Genomic DNA, 15,098 nt, shown 5'->3' with positions numbered 1-15,098 from the left:
TTTCCGGCAGCACGAGACAAGAAAGGAGTTTGAGGCTGTGAATGAGGACATCTTCATCTTTCAATATGTTGCTCTTAGAACTGTGAGGACCAGTTCCAAAATGGTGGTAGTAGCTGTGCCTCCAGGAAATATTTCCACAGACATACAAGATTTATTTAGCAAGCCTTCTTGGCTATGCTCTGCAGTTATGCATGAAAAAGACATTTAGGGCAAAAACAGAGCTGAGTTCCAGGTGGTTTTTTCATGTTGTCACAACTGTAAAGTATCCTTTTTTGTAAAATGGAAGTGAATGGCAGCTTGTCTGAATAAATGTAACATTACGAAGTTTTAGAAGTGGTGCAGCTGAGTAGATGAACAGTATAGCACTTCAGTGAGACCTGTGTGCCATGATTTACTTTCTAACTTTTTATTGAAAACTTTATCCAAGAAAATTACATCTCTTATTCCTCTCTTAAATGTGATTTCCATGCACATAAAGCCTGGAGTCACACTGGTCACGGTCAGATTCTGGAGGCACCCCTCTCCCTGCACACACCATGTACAGTATGTGTGTAAGGCCCAGTGACTTACTGGGTCTTAGTTTCCTCATTGATAAAATGAGGACAAGAGTATATATCTCATTAAGTTGTTAGAAGGAATAAATTATATAAAACATGTAGAGTGCCTGAGACTGTCAAAGTTAGCTTTTCATACAATTTTAATTATGTAGCATGGATATGAGGGTTTTTAAAATCCCGTTGTTTTTTTACACACAGTTCTACATCTGTGTTGTCTTGTTTGCTTTTTTAGTGACCTCCTACTGTTTCACAGTTAATATGTCAGAATTCATTTAACCATTCAATTCATATGCATTTCCCTATTATAAAACAAAATCTGATTGCAAATGTCTTTGCACACATCTTTGTTTCTTCTTGCATAGTTTGAGTCAAAGGACATGAATTTTTAAAAATGAGATCAAATGTGTTATTACCAGCTTGCCTTCCAAAGGGATTGAAGCAATCACAGTAGTATAAAATTTCTGTTGGGTGGTATATGAAGTTTATTTTTTCCTGAAACTGTGTAAATACTGGCTTAATCATTTTGCCAACAGCTGTTAAGTGCCACTTCGTTGTTGAACCTAATTGCACGTTTCCAGTTGTTAGTTGCTTGCTCGACTGTATCTTTCCTCTTGTGTGATTTTTTTTTTCATAGCATTTGATTTTTTATGTTTGTTTGGAGATTGAGATATTTATATATTCTGGTACAAGCTGTTTTTTTTTAAATTGTGGCAAAATATACATAGGCATTAAACCACTTGAAGTGTGTAATGTAGTAGCATTAAGTACATTGTCAGTGTTACGCGAGTGTCACCACCATTATGCACATTTAGACCTTTCTCATCTTCTCAAACTAAAACTCTGTATCCCTTGAACAATAACTTTCTCCTCTCTATCTGCCCTCCAGCGCCCACCCTTGGTAACCTCTAGTTTCCTGTCTTATTTGTCTTGTTTGCTTATTCTTGGCTCCTGCCTGGCTTGGTCAGTAGGGCAAGAGACTCTTGATCTTGGGGTCATGAGTTCTAGCTCCATGCTGTGCATAGAGATTACTGAGGGGAAAAAAAAACTTAAAAGATAACCAGCGGCTAATAATTTAATCTATGATTTTGCTTATTCCGGTACCTCTTATAAGTGGAATAGTTTGTAGTTTGTCTCTGGCCTATTTCACTTAGCATGTTTTCAGGATTTATCCACACTGTGGCATGTTTCATTCCTTTTTAAGGCTGAATAATGTTCCATTGCATGTGTATACCACATTTTATTTATCCATTCATCTGTTGGTGGCCTCAATGGATGGTGCTCATCTTGGCTATTTTGAATAATATCAAATAATGCTGTTGTGAATATGGGTGTACATCTTTCAATTCTTTTGGCTATAAACCTAGGAGTAGAGTTGGTGGGGTAAATGGTAATTTTGTGTCACTTTTTGAGGAACCCCCAAACTGTTTTACATTGCAGCTGCACCATTTTACATTTCCTCTAGCAGTGAATGAGTGTTCCAGTTTTTTCATATCCTTGCCAACACTTGTTTTCTGTTTTTTTTTTTTTAATATAATATCTATCTTAATATATACAAAGTACTTAGGTATAAGTTTTATCTGTTAAATTTGTGATTTTAAGTTTCCTTCCTATATTATTGTTTTACATTTTATCTCATTTTCTGTGGCTTTTGTAGTAAAGGGGAATGAAAATTTAAAAATAATTATGCCTGAGCATTTTTATTTTTTATTTTTTATTTTTTTAAAGATTGTATTTATTTGACAGAGTAGGAAGAGAGGCAGGCGGAGAGAGAGGAGGAAGCAGGCTCCCTGCTGAGCAGAGAGCCTGATGCAGAGCTCAATCCCAGGACCCTGGGATCATGACCTGAGCCGGAGGCAGAGGCTATAACCCACTGAGCCACCCAGGCGCCCCTGCCTGAGCATTTTTTAAAAAATGTTTTTAGTTTTACTTTTTGCTTTAGTAGTGGAAAAAATTCTCTCTTGTCTGTGGCTAGGATAAATACTTTATCTGTTTGACTTTTTTTTTTTCATGGTTACAAAATAACTTATCCTAATGGAATGTATAGTGATATGTCTATATACATACTAAATATAATGAAGTCTGGGTCTGAATTAATTTTTCTTTATATTGGGGTCCTATTATTGCAGAAACAATTTTTTTTTCCCCTCACTGGTGGTTTTACTTAGTGTTTATCACTTATCATGTTCTTAATATGCAGTGAGAATTTATTTCTAGACTCATTCCATTTATTTATTTCCAGTTTGGGGCTATTCCCATGTGATTTTGATTCTTGACATGTGATAGTGTGTTTTCTAATGTTTTAAAGGGCTATTCCTGATATTTTATGGTATTACACATTTTCAAAACAAATTTCAGTCTTTGAGTTCTTAGAAGCGTGATGGGATATACTTGGAAGTTGGGCAAATCTGTATTTTGGTCAAGGAAGGACTGAACTTTCCCATGGTATGGCTTTGTAAGGTTTTCAAGTCTCTCTTCTTGCTTTCCAGCTAATTTTTCTTTTTTTTCCCCCATCTAATTTGGTTGTTTTTCTTTATATATAAGCCTCACTGTATGTCATGCTAATAATGAAAGATTTTTCTGGTTTTGGTTGCTCTCGTGAAGAACTGAGCAGCTAGTTGCCTTGGAATCCATTGCTTGTGTTTCATGGATGAGCGATAGTGACTGCTTTGCTGTGAATCATATATTATGAGCTGATCTTCAGTTTAAAAAGTTTCCACTGTTGGCAGTAGCCTTTGCCATGCCTGAGTGTGGGGGCTATAAAGGCCTGTGTGTATACCAAGAGCCTGCACTATGCTACACACACCTGAAGATCTTGGAACATACAGTGAGCTGGCGGCGTGTCCAGGATTAAGAACAAGAATTTACAAATCCTGATCTTTTCTTGGCTAACTGCGACTAGGGTATGTCTCAGTCCTAACTGAATAACTGATTCATAAAGTTAGGATGTTTAACCAGCGTTACAGAGGGAAGCTTGTGAAATATTCCTTGTTTCAGGGACGCCTGGGTGGCTCAGTTGGTTGGACGACTGCTTTCAGCTCAGGTCATGATCTCGGAGTCCCGGGATCGAGTCCCACATCGGGCTCCCAGCTCCACGGGGAGTCTGCTTCTCCCTCTGACCTTCTCCTAGCTCATGCTCTCTCTCACTGCCTCTCTTTCAAATAAATAAATAAAATCTTTAAAAAAAAAAAAAAAAGAAAAAAAAAAGAAATATTCCTTGTTTCAGAAACCACAGGCCGTTCAACTACCATTTTACTACTTACCCCATTTACTGTGTCATCTTGGTACCCAACTTTTCTTCCCATAGGGGAAAGCCTTCAAAGCCATCTTCGTTTCTTCTCCCCTCCCTCCACCATTGCTTTTACTTCGTTGTGTTCTGGATTTGAGTACTGGTTTTGCTATTTGCCAACTGCATGGCTCCTGTCTGGATGGAACCTCTGAGCTTCAGTTTTGTCTTAAATAGAATGAGAATAGTAGGGGTGCCTGGGTGGCTCAGTGGGTTAAAGCCTCTGCCTTTGGCTCAGGTCATGATCTCAGGGTCCTGGGATTGAGCCCCACATCGGGCTTTCTGCTCAGCGGGAGAGCCTGCTTCCTCCTCTCTCTCTGCCTGCCTCTCTGCCTACTTGTGATCTCTCTCTGTCAAATAAATAAATAAAATCTTAAAAAAAAAAAAAAGAATGGGAATAGTATCTTCCTTGCAGAGCTATTAGGCAGGTAAATGAACTAATGAAAATAAGTTTGCTAAAGGGATTGTAGGTTCCTGGATTGGATCTTGGAACAGAAAAAGGGCATGAGTGGTAAAGCTGGTGAATCCAAATAAAGTCTGAAGTTGGGTTGATAGTAATGTACTGATGTTCATTTTTCAGCTTCAACATATGTGCTCACTTTCCCCTAATATTGCTCTTTGTGGTATCTTTGCAACTTTTCTGTAAGTCTATAAAGTTATTCCAAAATAAAAATGAAAAGAAACTTTGTGATTGATAGTGTTACACAAATGTCAGATGGTTTTATTTCAGACTTCTTTCACTAGATTATTAGGTTTATTAAACAAGTATTTCTTTTTTTTTTTTTTTTGGAAGATTTTATTTATTTATTTGACAGGCAGAGATCACAAATAGGCAGAGAGGCAGGCAGAGAGAGAGAGGGGGAAGCAGGCTCCCCGCCGAGCAGAGAGCCCAATGTGGGGCTCTATCCCAGGACCATGGGATCATGACCTGAGCCGAAGGCAGAGGCTTTAACGCACTGAGCCACCCAGGTGCCCTTAAACAAGTATTTCTTGAACACATATCTGTCGAATGAGATTTTGCTAAGGAGCATAGGTGGTGTAAAGAGTTATAAAATAAGGGGGCATGTGGGTGGCTCGGCCAGTTGGGCATCTGCCTTTGTCTCAGATCCTGATCCCAGGGTCCTGGGATCAAGCCCTGCATTGGGCTCCCTGCTCGGTGGGCAGCCTGATTCTCCCTCTCCTGCTCCCCCTGCTTGTGCTCTCTCTCTGTCAAATAAATGAATAAAATCTTTTTTTTTTTTTAAAGATTTTATTCATTTATTTGACAGAGAAAGATCACAAGTAGGCAGAGAGAGAGAGAGAGAGAGAGAGAGAAGCAGGCTTCCCGATGAGCGAAGAGCCGGATGATCCCAAGACCCTGAGATCATGGCCCGAGCCGAAGGCAGCGGCTTAACCCATTGAGCCACCCAGGTGCCCCAGTGAATAAAATCTTTAAAAAAATTATAAAATAAGTCTCTGCCCTCTAGTCTGTTTAAAAAAAGAAGCTCAAGACACTGTCAGCTAAGTATCAACACAGCAGGTGTCACAGGGGCTGTGTGTTGAGTAGTCAAGAGCACAGGGGTTGTGGGATTCACGGAGAGGATCAGTCTGGCTTTTGTAGTGAAGAGGGCTCCAGGGAGTGGGGCTCAAATGAGAAAGAGGTGTAGACAAGAGCACAAGAGACAGAGAGTGGAAGTAGTGAAAAACAAAGGAAACAAATTTGCTCTTGTTTTCAAGAAGGGTGCAGTCTTCGAGGGGAGCTAAGTTGTATATATCACACGATTAGGATTAATAGAAAACATGTAAAATACAGCAGTTCTCTAAATCATGACTAAATTGTAACTCCTTGTCTTTGTCAGTCCAGTTTTTTTTCTCTACTTGAAGCCCCATTATGGCCTGATTATGGTGCTCTGTCCTTGGCTTACTGGTGTAACCAGTAACTTAATCGTCTGCAGAGTCAGAAGCCGTGATGGGCTGCATTAACCGCTGAGTTTCTTTCAAGCTCTCATGTTCTAAGACACACACATAAACTTTTTGACCATAGAAGAATACAAGCACGGACACAGAAAGTTTGTCAGTGCAAGGATATCTGGCTCTCACACTCTATTTCCAAATCAAAGTGTAGCACAGAGCTCCAAAACAGATGAGTGCCTGTGGTGAATCAAGGGTTCTGGGTTAGGTCTGTGAACGGATGCAGTCCTAGTGGGAACCCTTCGAGCTAGATTTATATCTGCAAGTGTGGCCTGATCCAAATAGCGTTGATTAGAGGGTCTTTACCATTGGCATGCCGTGGAAAATGGGGCTCTGCTTTTGTTCTTTTCGTGTCAATAATTTCATTGTAATTATTTTCAATAGGTAATACATGTACATTATGAGAATTTTATTTATTTTTATTCTTAAAAGATTTTATTTATTTATTTGACACAGAGAGAATATAAGCAGGCAGAGGGAGAGCAGCAGGCAGAAGGAGAGGGAGAAGCAGGCTTCCCAAAGAGTGGGGAGCCTGATTCGGGGCTTGACCCCAGAACCCTGGGATCACAACCTGACACTTAACGGACTAAGCCACCCACGGGCCCCCATCTTGAGAATTTTCAAAGTATAAGAACTCAGACAGTGTAAAGAAAGTCTCCTTCCCGTTCCGGTCCTCTCGCCCCCAGTTTCCTCCCCAGAGGCAGTCACTGTTGTGTTTCTTATGATTCTTTCAAAGATACTCTTTAACTATACAGGCATATGCACATCTATTTGAAAGCACACACATACACACACACGCTAGCACAATATATATGCTGTTCTGCCCTTTCCCACTTAATAATTATCTTAGAAATTTTTGCATAGATTTTTGAAGCAAACTTGAAGAACTTTGCCATTTTACTCCCTTTGCCATTTTACTAACCCCAACCAGATATGGGGACAATTTTAGTATCAAAAATAATAATAATCGCAGTGGATTGAAAAATTTTAAATAAGTTTAAATCCAAGAGCTTATGATGATTTTTACACAAAACAAAATTTCATTTTTCATTTTTGGAGGATGGAAAGAAATCAATTCATTATTCTGAAAATTGGTAAATAAAAAGAAAGACCCAAGCATTTCTCTGCCTTTTCTTTGCAAGCTGAACATCAAGGTAGCCAAATAATTGACGAGGGAAAGTTTCTCCTATAGGCATGGTAGGATTAGAATATGGCTGTTTTGCAATTCCCAACCAATTTATGGATCTAGGCAATAATCATCAGTGGGTGCTGACATTGCTAAAGGGTGACAGCCAGCTGTGATGTGCCTCCTAATGGAAGTATGCAACTCCCTGTGTGTCACCAACATTGAATATATAACTGCAAAAAGAAAATTACAATAAACCCAGCTCTAAATAATACTGGTTCATGGCTATTTTAATTTCATCTATAGGCCCACCACCTCTGTTCTTCACCCCCACCCCACATTCCCCCCACCTCCCTCTTACTGCATCTATTTTATTTTTTAAGTTTTTTTATTATTATTATTAATTTATTTATTTTTTAAATGGATGTCCTGTGTGGTGGGTGAGCTCAGGGTTGGTGAGATCACTCTTTCTTTCTTTTTTTTTTTTTTAAGATTTTATTTATTTATTTGATAGACAGAGATCACATGTAGGCAGAGAGGGAGGCAGAGAGAGAGGAAGAGAAGCAGGCTTCCCAATGAGCAGAGAGCCCGACACGGGGCTTGATCCCAGGACCCTGGGATCATGACCTGAGCCAAAGGCAGAGGCTTTAACCCATTGAGCCACCCAGGCGCCCCAAGTTTTATTATTTTTTTTAAGATTTTATTTATTTGTCAGAGAGAGAGAGAGAGGGAGAGCACAAGCAGGGGGAGCAGCAGGCAAAGGGAGAAGAGGCTCCCCGCTGAGCAGGAAGGCCCAAATGGGACTTGATCCCAGAACCCTGGGATCATGACCTGAGCCGAAGGCGGACACTTAACCAACTGAGCTACCCAGGCACCCCCTCTTACTGCATTTAAATTTTCCATATTGCCAGCTGTTCTCCACAGAGGTTCTAATAATTTCTACTCCTGCCAACAGTATGTGAGAATGCCAGTTTTCTTATACTCTTACCAGTGTTTTTTTTTTTTTAATTTACTAGATTAATTTTTTTTTAAATTATTTTTTTTTAATTTGACAGACAGATCACAAGTAGGCAGAGAGGCAGGCAGAGAGAGAGAGAGGAGGAAGCAGGCTCTCCGCAGAGCAGAGAGCCCGATGCAGGGCTCGATCCCAGGACCCTGGGATCATGACCTGAGCCAAAGGCAGAGGCTTTAACCGACTGAGCCACCCAGGCACCCCCAGATTAATTTTTTTAAAGGGGGGAATGGGGCAGAGGGCGAGGGAGAGAATCTTAAGCAGCCTCCACACCCAGGCAGAGACTGATGCGGGGCTCCATCTCACAGCCCTGAGATCATGACCCAAGCTGAAATCAAGAGTCGGATATCTGCTTAACTGCCTAAGCCATCCAGGCGCCCCTTAGATTGCATCTCTCATAATTGAGATTGAGCATCTTTTAATATGCTTAGGGGTAATTTGTATTTCTTTTACTCTGAAGTGCCTGTGCATATTTTTGGTCTTTTTCTTACTGATTTGTAGAGCTACTTTTCATATCAAAGAAATTAGCCATTAGTCCGTAGTAGTATTAATTTTTCCCAGTTTGTTGTTTTTCTTTGATTTTGATTTTGTTTGTGATTTTTTTTTTTTTTGCCATTAAAAAAAAAAACCCTTTAATATAGTTGAATTGATTCATCTTTTATGTCTTCTAGATTTTGGGTGATACTTAAAAAAGTCTTTTCCACTTTGAGATAAAAATATTCTCCTGTGTTTTCTTTAGTTTCTTTTTAGCTTCATTTCTTATGTCAAAATTTTTGATTCATCTGGAATTTATTTTCATGTCCTGGATAAGGTAGGGCTATAGCTCATCTTTTCCTCAGGGTACTGCCCATTTGTCACAGCGCTGTCCACTGAATGATCTCTTTGCTACAGTCATTTAAAATGCCGCCTTTGTCATATACTCAATTCCTGTGTGTGCTTAATTCTGTTTCTGAACTTCGTGTTTATTTCACCAACATCTGCTTATTCTTCTGTTAACACCACATTCTTTTAATTGTTACAGCTTTATGATGTGTTACTACTTTAGAGAACTCTTCTCCCTCCCACACACATTCACACAGCACTCTTCAGAATTTTCATGGCTGTTCTTCTGTATTTAGTTTTTTTTTTTTTTAATTATTTTTTCCCAAACATTTTATGTATTTTAAGGAGAGAGAGCAAGAACGAGTATGAGCAGGGAGAGGGGCAGAAGGGGAGGGAGAAGGACAAGCAGATTCTGCGTTTATCACACAGCCCGACGCAGGGCTCCATCCCACCACCCGGAGATCATGACCTGAGCTGAAATTACTAGTCAGAGGCTTAACATCCTGAGCCATCCAGGCACCCCTAGTTTTTCTTGTAACTTTTAGAATGATCTTATTTGGTTCTCAAAAATGTCATGATGATTTTTGTATTGGAATTGAGTAAAATTTATAGATTTGCCTGAAGAGAGTTGCCATCTGTTCATTCCTATTCAGCTGAGCTAGAATAGAAGTACGAAGTCTCACATTTGTGTGGGGGAAACACCAGTTGCGTAAGATGGCATCACTTATTAAACAACTAATTTAGTTGATGTGCCAGACAGTGTTTCATACACTGGGGAGAAAGCAAATGAATGCATTACAGGTAGTCCCTAGGCTCTTTTCCATTTCTGAAGAGCGGGTGGCATCACACCGTGTGAAGAAATTTTGGCCCCCAGTCTCAGGTAAGCCAGTAGGATCCTGTCTTGGCTTCAGTTGTTACCGTCTTGGGTTGCTTTAAAGGATATTCACAGAGGGAGAAGGAGAGCGTCGCTAGTGAGGAGTTCAGGCTCTGGAGGCAGGCAGTAGGGGTGAGAATTAGGCGCCTCTCGGTCTCAGCAGTTTATTTGACCTCTTTGAGTCTTAGTTTCCACAACTGTAAAATGGGATATTCATTGTACCTAATGTGTGGGGTTGTGTGTGAGGCTTACATGAGGTAATGGAAAATGCTTTGCACTTTGCCTGGTGTACACTGGTGTTGTGTACACGTTAACTACTACCACTTAGATTGGAAATCTGACTGCTGGTCTGGTGGTGTCTGTTATATTATGTTCAGTTCCTGCTGTCACTATTGAGGAGAGGCAGTAGGAGAAGATACCAAAAGAGAGCAGCCTGGTGATAAGAAGGGAAGGGCCTAGTAACATTAAAGAAAGAGCAGGCCTTCTTACCAGAAAAGAGAAGGTGAATGAGAATCAGGGTGGCCACCTACTTACACTGTATTGGGTAGGGGGTGTGGGGATGTGGGGGGTGGGGGGGTGGGGCCCCACTCTAAGCCCCAACCCCTAGGTCCAGCCAGTAAAATTCTGCTTCACAGGAGCACCTGGGTGGCTCAGTGGGTTAAAGCCTCTGCCTTCCGCTCAGGTCATGATCCCAGGGTCCTGGGATCGAGCCCCGCATCTGGCTCTCTGCTCCGCAGGGAGCCTGCTTCCTCCTCTCTCTCTCTGCCTTCCTGCGATCTCTCTCTGTCAAATAAATAAATAAAATCTTTAAAAAAAGAAAATTCTGCTTCACATAAGAAATAACTTGCTGGCAGGACATCTGCTCAATGATGGGATGGTAGCGGATTCCTTGTCAGAAGCGTTTAAGAAGAGTCTAGATAGTACATTTGTTACATTTGAAACTGCAAAAAGGATTTCTGAATTAGGAAGATGAAGCTAAATCACATCTAAGGGGTTTTCCTACAGAATTTTGGAATAAGTGTGCACATATGCAGTCACATATGTAGAAAATTCTCTGCATATGGCTTAGCCATTTTCAAAGAATTCTTCGAAAACCTCATTGGATCCCTTTTTGAATAAGAAGCTATTGCATTGTCTTGGGGTCCTTGTGAACATGAATGATCATAAAAGAGATAAAGAAGTGAAGAAATAAGGAGACTCAGAACAGGCTTATTTGACTTCTTCCTCTTTGTCTATCGTTATTTGGCAGACAGGTCCCTCATCTTTGGTGCTCATCTTTTTCATCTATAGTATTAATCTTTGTTCCATGCTTTGAGCATGAGACTTTAAAAGAACAAGCACATGGTTGGAAGTTCTTTGCTTCTTACAGTATAGAGAGCTTTTTGAAGGAAGGTGCTATTTGTGCCTGGCAGACAAATGGCAAGGTCAAAGAAATGTGACCCTGCAGATGTGGCCTTGGCCTTGCTTCATTTAGCACCAACACACCTCCCTATTACCTTCCTTCCTGCTCCTCTTTTATTGTAATACGTGTAATCAGAATACTTTAGAAAAATGTAATACAGGTTTACAAAAGAGGTAACATTAGATATATTTATTTCAGATCCATCTCCCACTTCTTGGGGGTGGGGTGCCGGGGTGGAGAACAGGGGCAGGCCATTACTGGCTTGCTGTCATTTCCAAAGTTATGTTTTATAAAACTTTTTGCCATTACCAGATACATGCGTGGTAACATCGTAGGTACTGTGTTACCACTTTAAGGGAAAAATCTAGTTATTGTGAACACGAGTCTAAGTTGATCTCTCCAGTACGATTTCTGTTTTCAGTGAATGACGAACCCACTGCAGCCACTGATCCTGAAGAACCCTCTGTTGTTGGGGTGACATTGTCGCCTGCTGCGGTGTCGAGTGTGACCCCGAACCCCACCTCAGTGTCTCTCCCTGCTTCAGCCACCCCAGCGGAAGGAGAGGAACCCAGCACCTCAGGCACCCAGCAGCTCCCGGCAGCTGCCCAGGCCCTTGATGCTCTGCCCGCCGGGTGAGTAGCCTTTTGGCCCACAGCAGCGCTTCCCCCTCTCAAATCTCAGGCTCCTTCGCCAGGACAGAAACAACATGGTTATTTATTACCTAATGGCTTGTAGTCTCTGGGGAGGCTGCCATTTACAAGAGTGAGGGAGGTGTGGAAGAACTGCTTATTCTACAGAAATCCTGAAAAGAATCTAAATCATCTGGGGCAGAATCAATGCTACCTTATACCATGACTTGAAATGAATGGCTTGACTTAAAGAGTCAAGGAACAAGGAGCTCATTTTGCCCTCCTTCGTCTTTGGAGGGTGTTCATTGAGATCCTGCTGAGAAAGCTGCTTTTCTCTCCTGAATTTTATCTTAACAATCTCTGGAGGACATCAGGCTCTGAATACTATTATATAAACGTCCTGTAATACACTGGGGCTGATACTAACAACACGGACTACTCGTTTTCTGGCCATCCTTTAGTTCAGAGTTAAATCTGATGGTAAAGACCTTGGATGATAAGAAGGTGACTCCATTAAGGAAGTTCAGATTTGGCTATATAGTCGATAGAGATTAAAAACGTGGACCCTGGAATCGAACAGATCTGGCTTCCGGTCTCCACTGGATCCGATGTGTCCTTGCTCAAATGCTTCACCATCTCTGCAAGGGGGAGTTCATAACCTTACGTGTCTGTCTAGGAAGTGGAAGGCTGAACATGGTGGATGTTCCACCTGGTGAGTGATATTTTTGAATCGACTGTGAGGGAACGGTGAAGAAAGGGAATGGTCCTGAACCAGGGAATGAAGTCTTATCTCAGCAACCGCCAGTCATTGTCAGGGCCAGTCCTGTTGTGGTCCTCAAATCCATCCTGCTTATCAGTTTGGTACCAAGAAAACCAGTGTCTTTATCACCCTAGTCCCTGGTCTGGCTGATGGCGGTGGTGGTGACGTGTGGGGGGCTCCCCTGAACCCTGGTAGTTCATAAAGGATAAGGGAAGGATGCACGGCCCCTTGCTTGATGTATAATATGCTCTATCTTCTTCTTCTTTTTTTTTTTTTTTTCCAAAGATTATTTATTTATTTATTTGACAGACAGAGATCACAAGTAGGCTGAGAGGCAGGCAGAGAGAGAGGAGGAAGCAGGCTCCCTGCTGAGCAGAGAGCCCGATGCGGGGCTCGATCCCAGGACTCTGGGATCATGACCTGAGCCGAAGGCAGAGGCTTTAACCCACTGAGCCACCCAGGCGCCCCTAATATGCTCCACCTTCTTAAGCCTCTTTAGAAAACCAGCTTGTTAGGAACAAAAATCGTAAATCTGAAGGCAAATGTGATTTTTACCACGTACATATCACATCCTTAGCATTTGGCCCGCTAGCTAACATATATCTTACTAAAGTATGATGAATAAACAACAGGTATTGCAAACAGTTCCTAATACCTCAGACCCGGAGAGATGGGACATTGAGAGGTGGCTCTGAAAAGTTTTTGTGAAGTTCTTGATTTTGTGAAAACATTAATAACCAATTGCTGGTGTCCAGCCCTTTCCTGCAGAGATTTATGTTTTCTCTCGTATGTGGTGAAGAATACTAGAAAGACCTTTGTTTGGTTTATAATTTTAGATCTGTATGCTGTAATTTGGGGGGAACAGAGCAAAATCATTTTGGCAGAAAGGAGAGAAAATGGCTGCCTGTGTCCCCTGTGAGCTGTTTGTTTTCTTTCCGCTGAGCAAATGCCTGGAAGGCCGGCTTCGCTCCTGTGTCAGTCACAGGCAATTAGGGCTAATGGCTCAACATGTCTTTATGTAGGGTGTGTGTGAGGGTTACTGTTCTCTGGGATTGGGCTCTTCCTGTTTCCAGGCAGCTGGAAAACTCCAGGCCCTGAAAACACTCTTTATTCTAAGTTTGGCAGATGGAGCAGCCCAGGGAAGCCGATTCCCCACCCCCATCCTTGCCAGAGGCTGAAACACTTTGCCGAGGTAGAGTTTGAACTGTATCTTTTCCTTAGAGCATTTAGAATGTAGCGAGATCCGTGTTCGGGTCTGGGGAGGCCACTGCCCACTCTAACATGGGTACTATGTTATTGAGACCCAGTTTTCCATCTTAAGGTGCCTATCCCTAAGACAGCGGGAGCTTAGTACTCTGCAGGCTGGTTCCGGGCCTGGAGATTGGAAATCACCACCAGAACTGCTGAGTGCCGGGCATGGGGATGGAGTGCTTTTGTTGTGCTGCTCTGTGATGGCAAGTTGGAAAAGACATGGTTCCCGAAGTGACCTCTGCAACTCAAAGACCTACCGTCACCACACCAGCTTATTTACAGGTTCAGGAGATATGATCAGGATGGGTTATTCCTTTATTCCTGGCACTTTGGCTTTATGAGTAAGGAGACCAGTTTTCATCTTTAAAAAAAAAACTCTGAGCATGACACTTTATACTTAGAATGCTGTCCTGGCTGCCCATTGTCCTTAGGCGTAAATTCCCGAATCCTTCATAAGGCCTAAGAAGCCCCACATGGTATGACCCCACCTACCCCCTCAGGCCTTCCATGGAAGACTCTGCTCGGCTCTCTAAGCTCTAGCCTTAATGGCTTAGGCTAGTTGGACAGATGGAGCACCCTTTCCCTGGACTTTGGACGCTTCACCACGCAGGTCACTCTTTCCAAAAACTTCCTTACCATTTTTTCCATCAATCAACCAGCACTTCCCCTGGGCCTCTTTCCTTGATCCGTGGTAGACAAGGTCAAGCTGCTCTGTCTACTGTAATTCTTCTCACGTGTGTATTTGCTTGTTTCGCATCTCTCTGCCTCACTGGGCTGTAAACGTCAGGGTGACAGGGAGCCTGACACAAAGTAGGCCCCCCAGACATATTTGTCATGAATAAATTTAAATGCCATCTTTTTTTTTTTTTTCCTCCACCTGGGTGAATGTGTTCTGCTTCTCTGGTACCGCAGCTATGACAGGAATATTGCATTTTCCTTCCCAGAGGCCAGAGCGGAAGGCTGTCATCCACTGGGTTGCCCGGCTTTGGGTTCAGATATGCTACTCTCACAGGCTGGGGGACACTCTTCGCCGCTCATGAGGAGTCGTTGTGCACTGGGAGATCCCAGGACCATGTCTCCTCTTGGCCAAGTCATTTCTGGGCCACACGACATTGCTTTATCGAGGCATCTAGCCAGCTGTCTCTTCCCAACTTCATCTTCTGGACCCCTTCAGCCTCTACTGAGCAATTGCCCAAGGTCCACTTGGGAATCCCAAGGGCCTGTCTCCCTGGTGGCTGCATTGCCTTTCTGAAATTTGCAGCATTTGCAGCTCTGATCTTGAAGAGTTTACACACGCCCGTTCGTATGTTTTAAGGACCGAAGGTACGGAAGGCTGGGCTGCGTGAGTCCACAGAGCACCCCTCGGCCCCTTTCTCTCTCCCTGTCTCCAAATGCTCTGGCTTTCTGTACTTTTAAATTTAATTAGGCTGAA

General features: G+C 42.3%; 1 protein-coding gene across 2 annotated transcripts in view; it reads left to right on the top strand.

The window, feature by feature from the left end:
• WWP2 (WW domain containing E3 ubiquitin protein ligase 2) overlaps nt 1–15,098 on the top strand; it is a 151,955-nt gene that overhangs the window by 98,799 nt on the left and 38,058 nt on the right. For both annotated transcript variants that reach the window (XM_032854054.1, XM_032854055.1), the window contains one exon: nt 11,448–11,658. In XM_032854054.1, coding sequence (XP_032709945.1) covers nt 11,448–11,658 — 211 coding nt within the window. The remainder of the gene's footprint in view (nt 1–11,447; nt 11,659–15,098) is intronic.

This window comes from Lontra canadensis, unplaced genomic scaffold, assembly GCF_010015895.1.
Source record: "Lontra canadensis isolate GAN:19392208 unplaced genomic scaffold, GSC_riverotter_1.0 scaffold8, whole genome shotgun sequence".
NCBI classification, from domain to species: Eukaryota; Metazoa; Chordata; class Mammalia; order Carnivora; family Mustelidae; genus Lontra; species Lontra canadensis.
The sequence above is the reverse complement of the archived record's forward strand: the minus strand, read 5'-3'. Positions and strand labels throughout refer to the sequence as shown.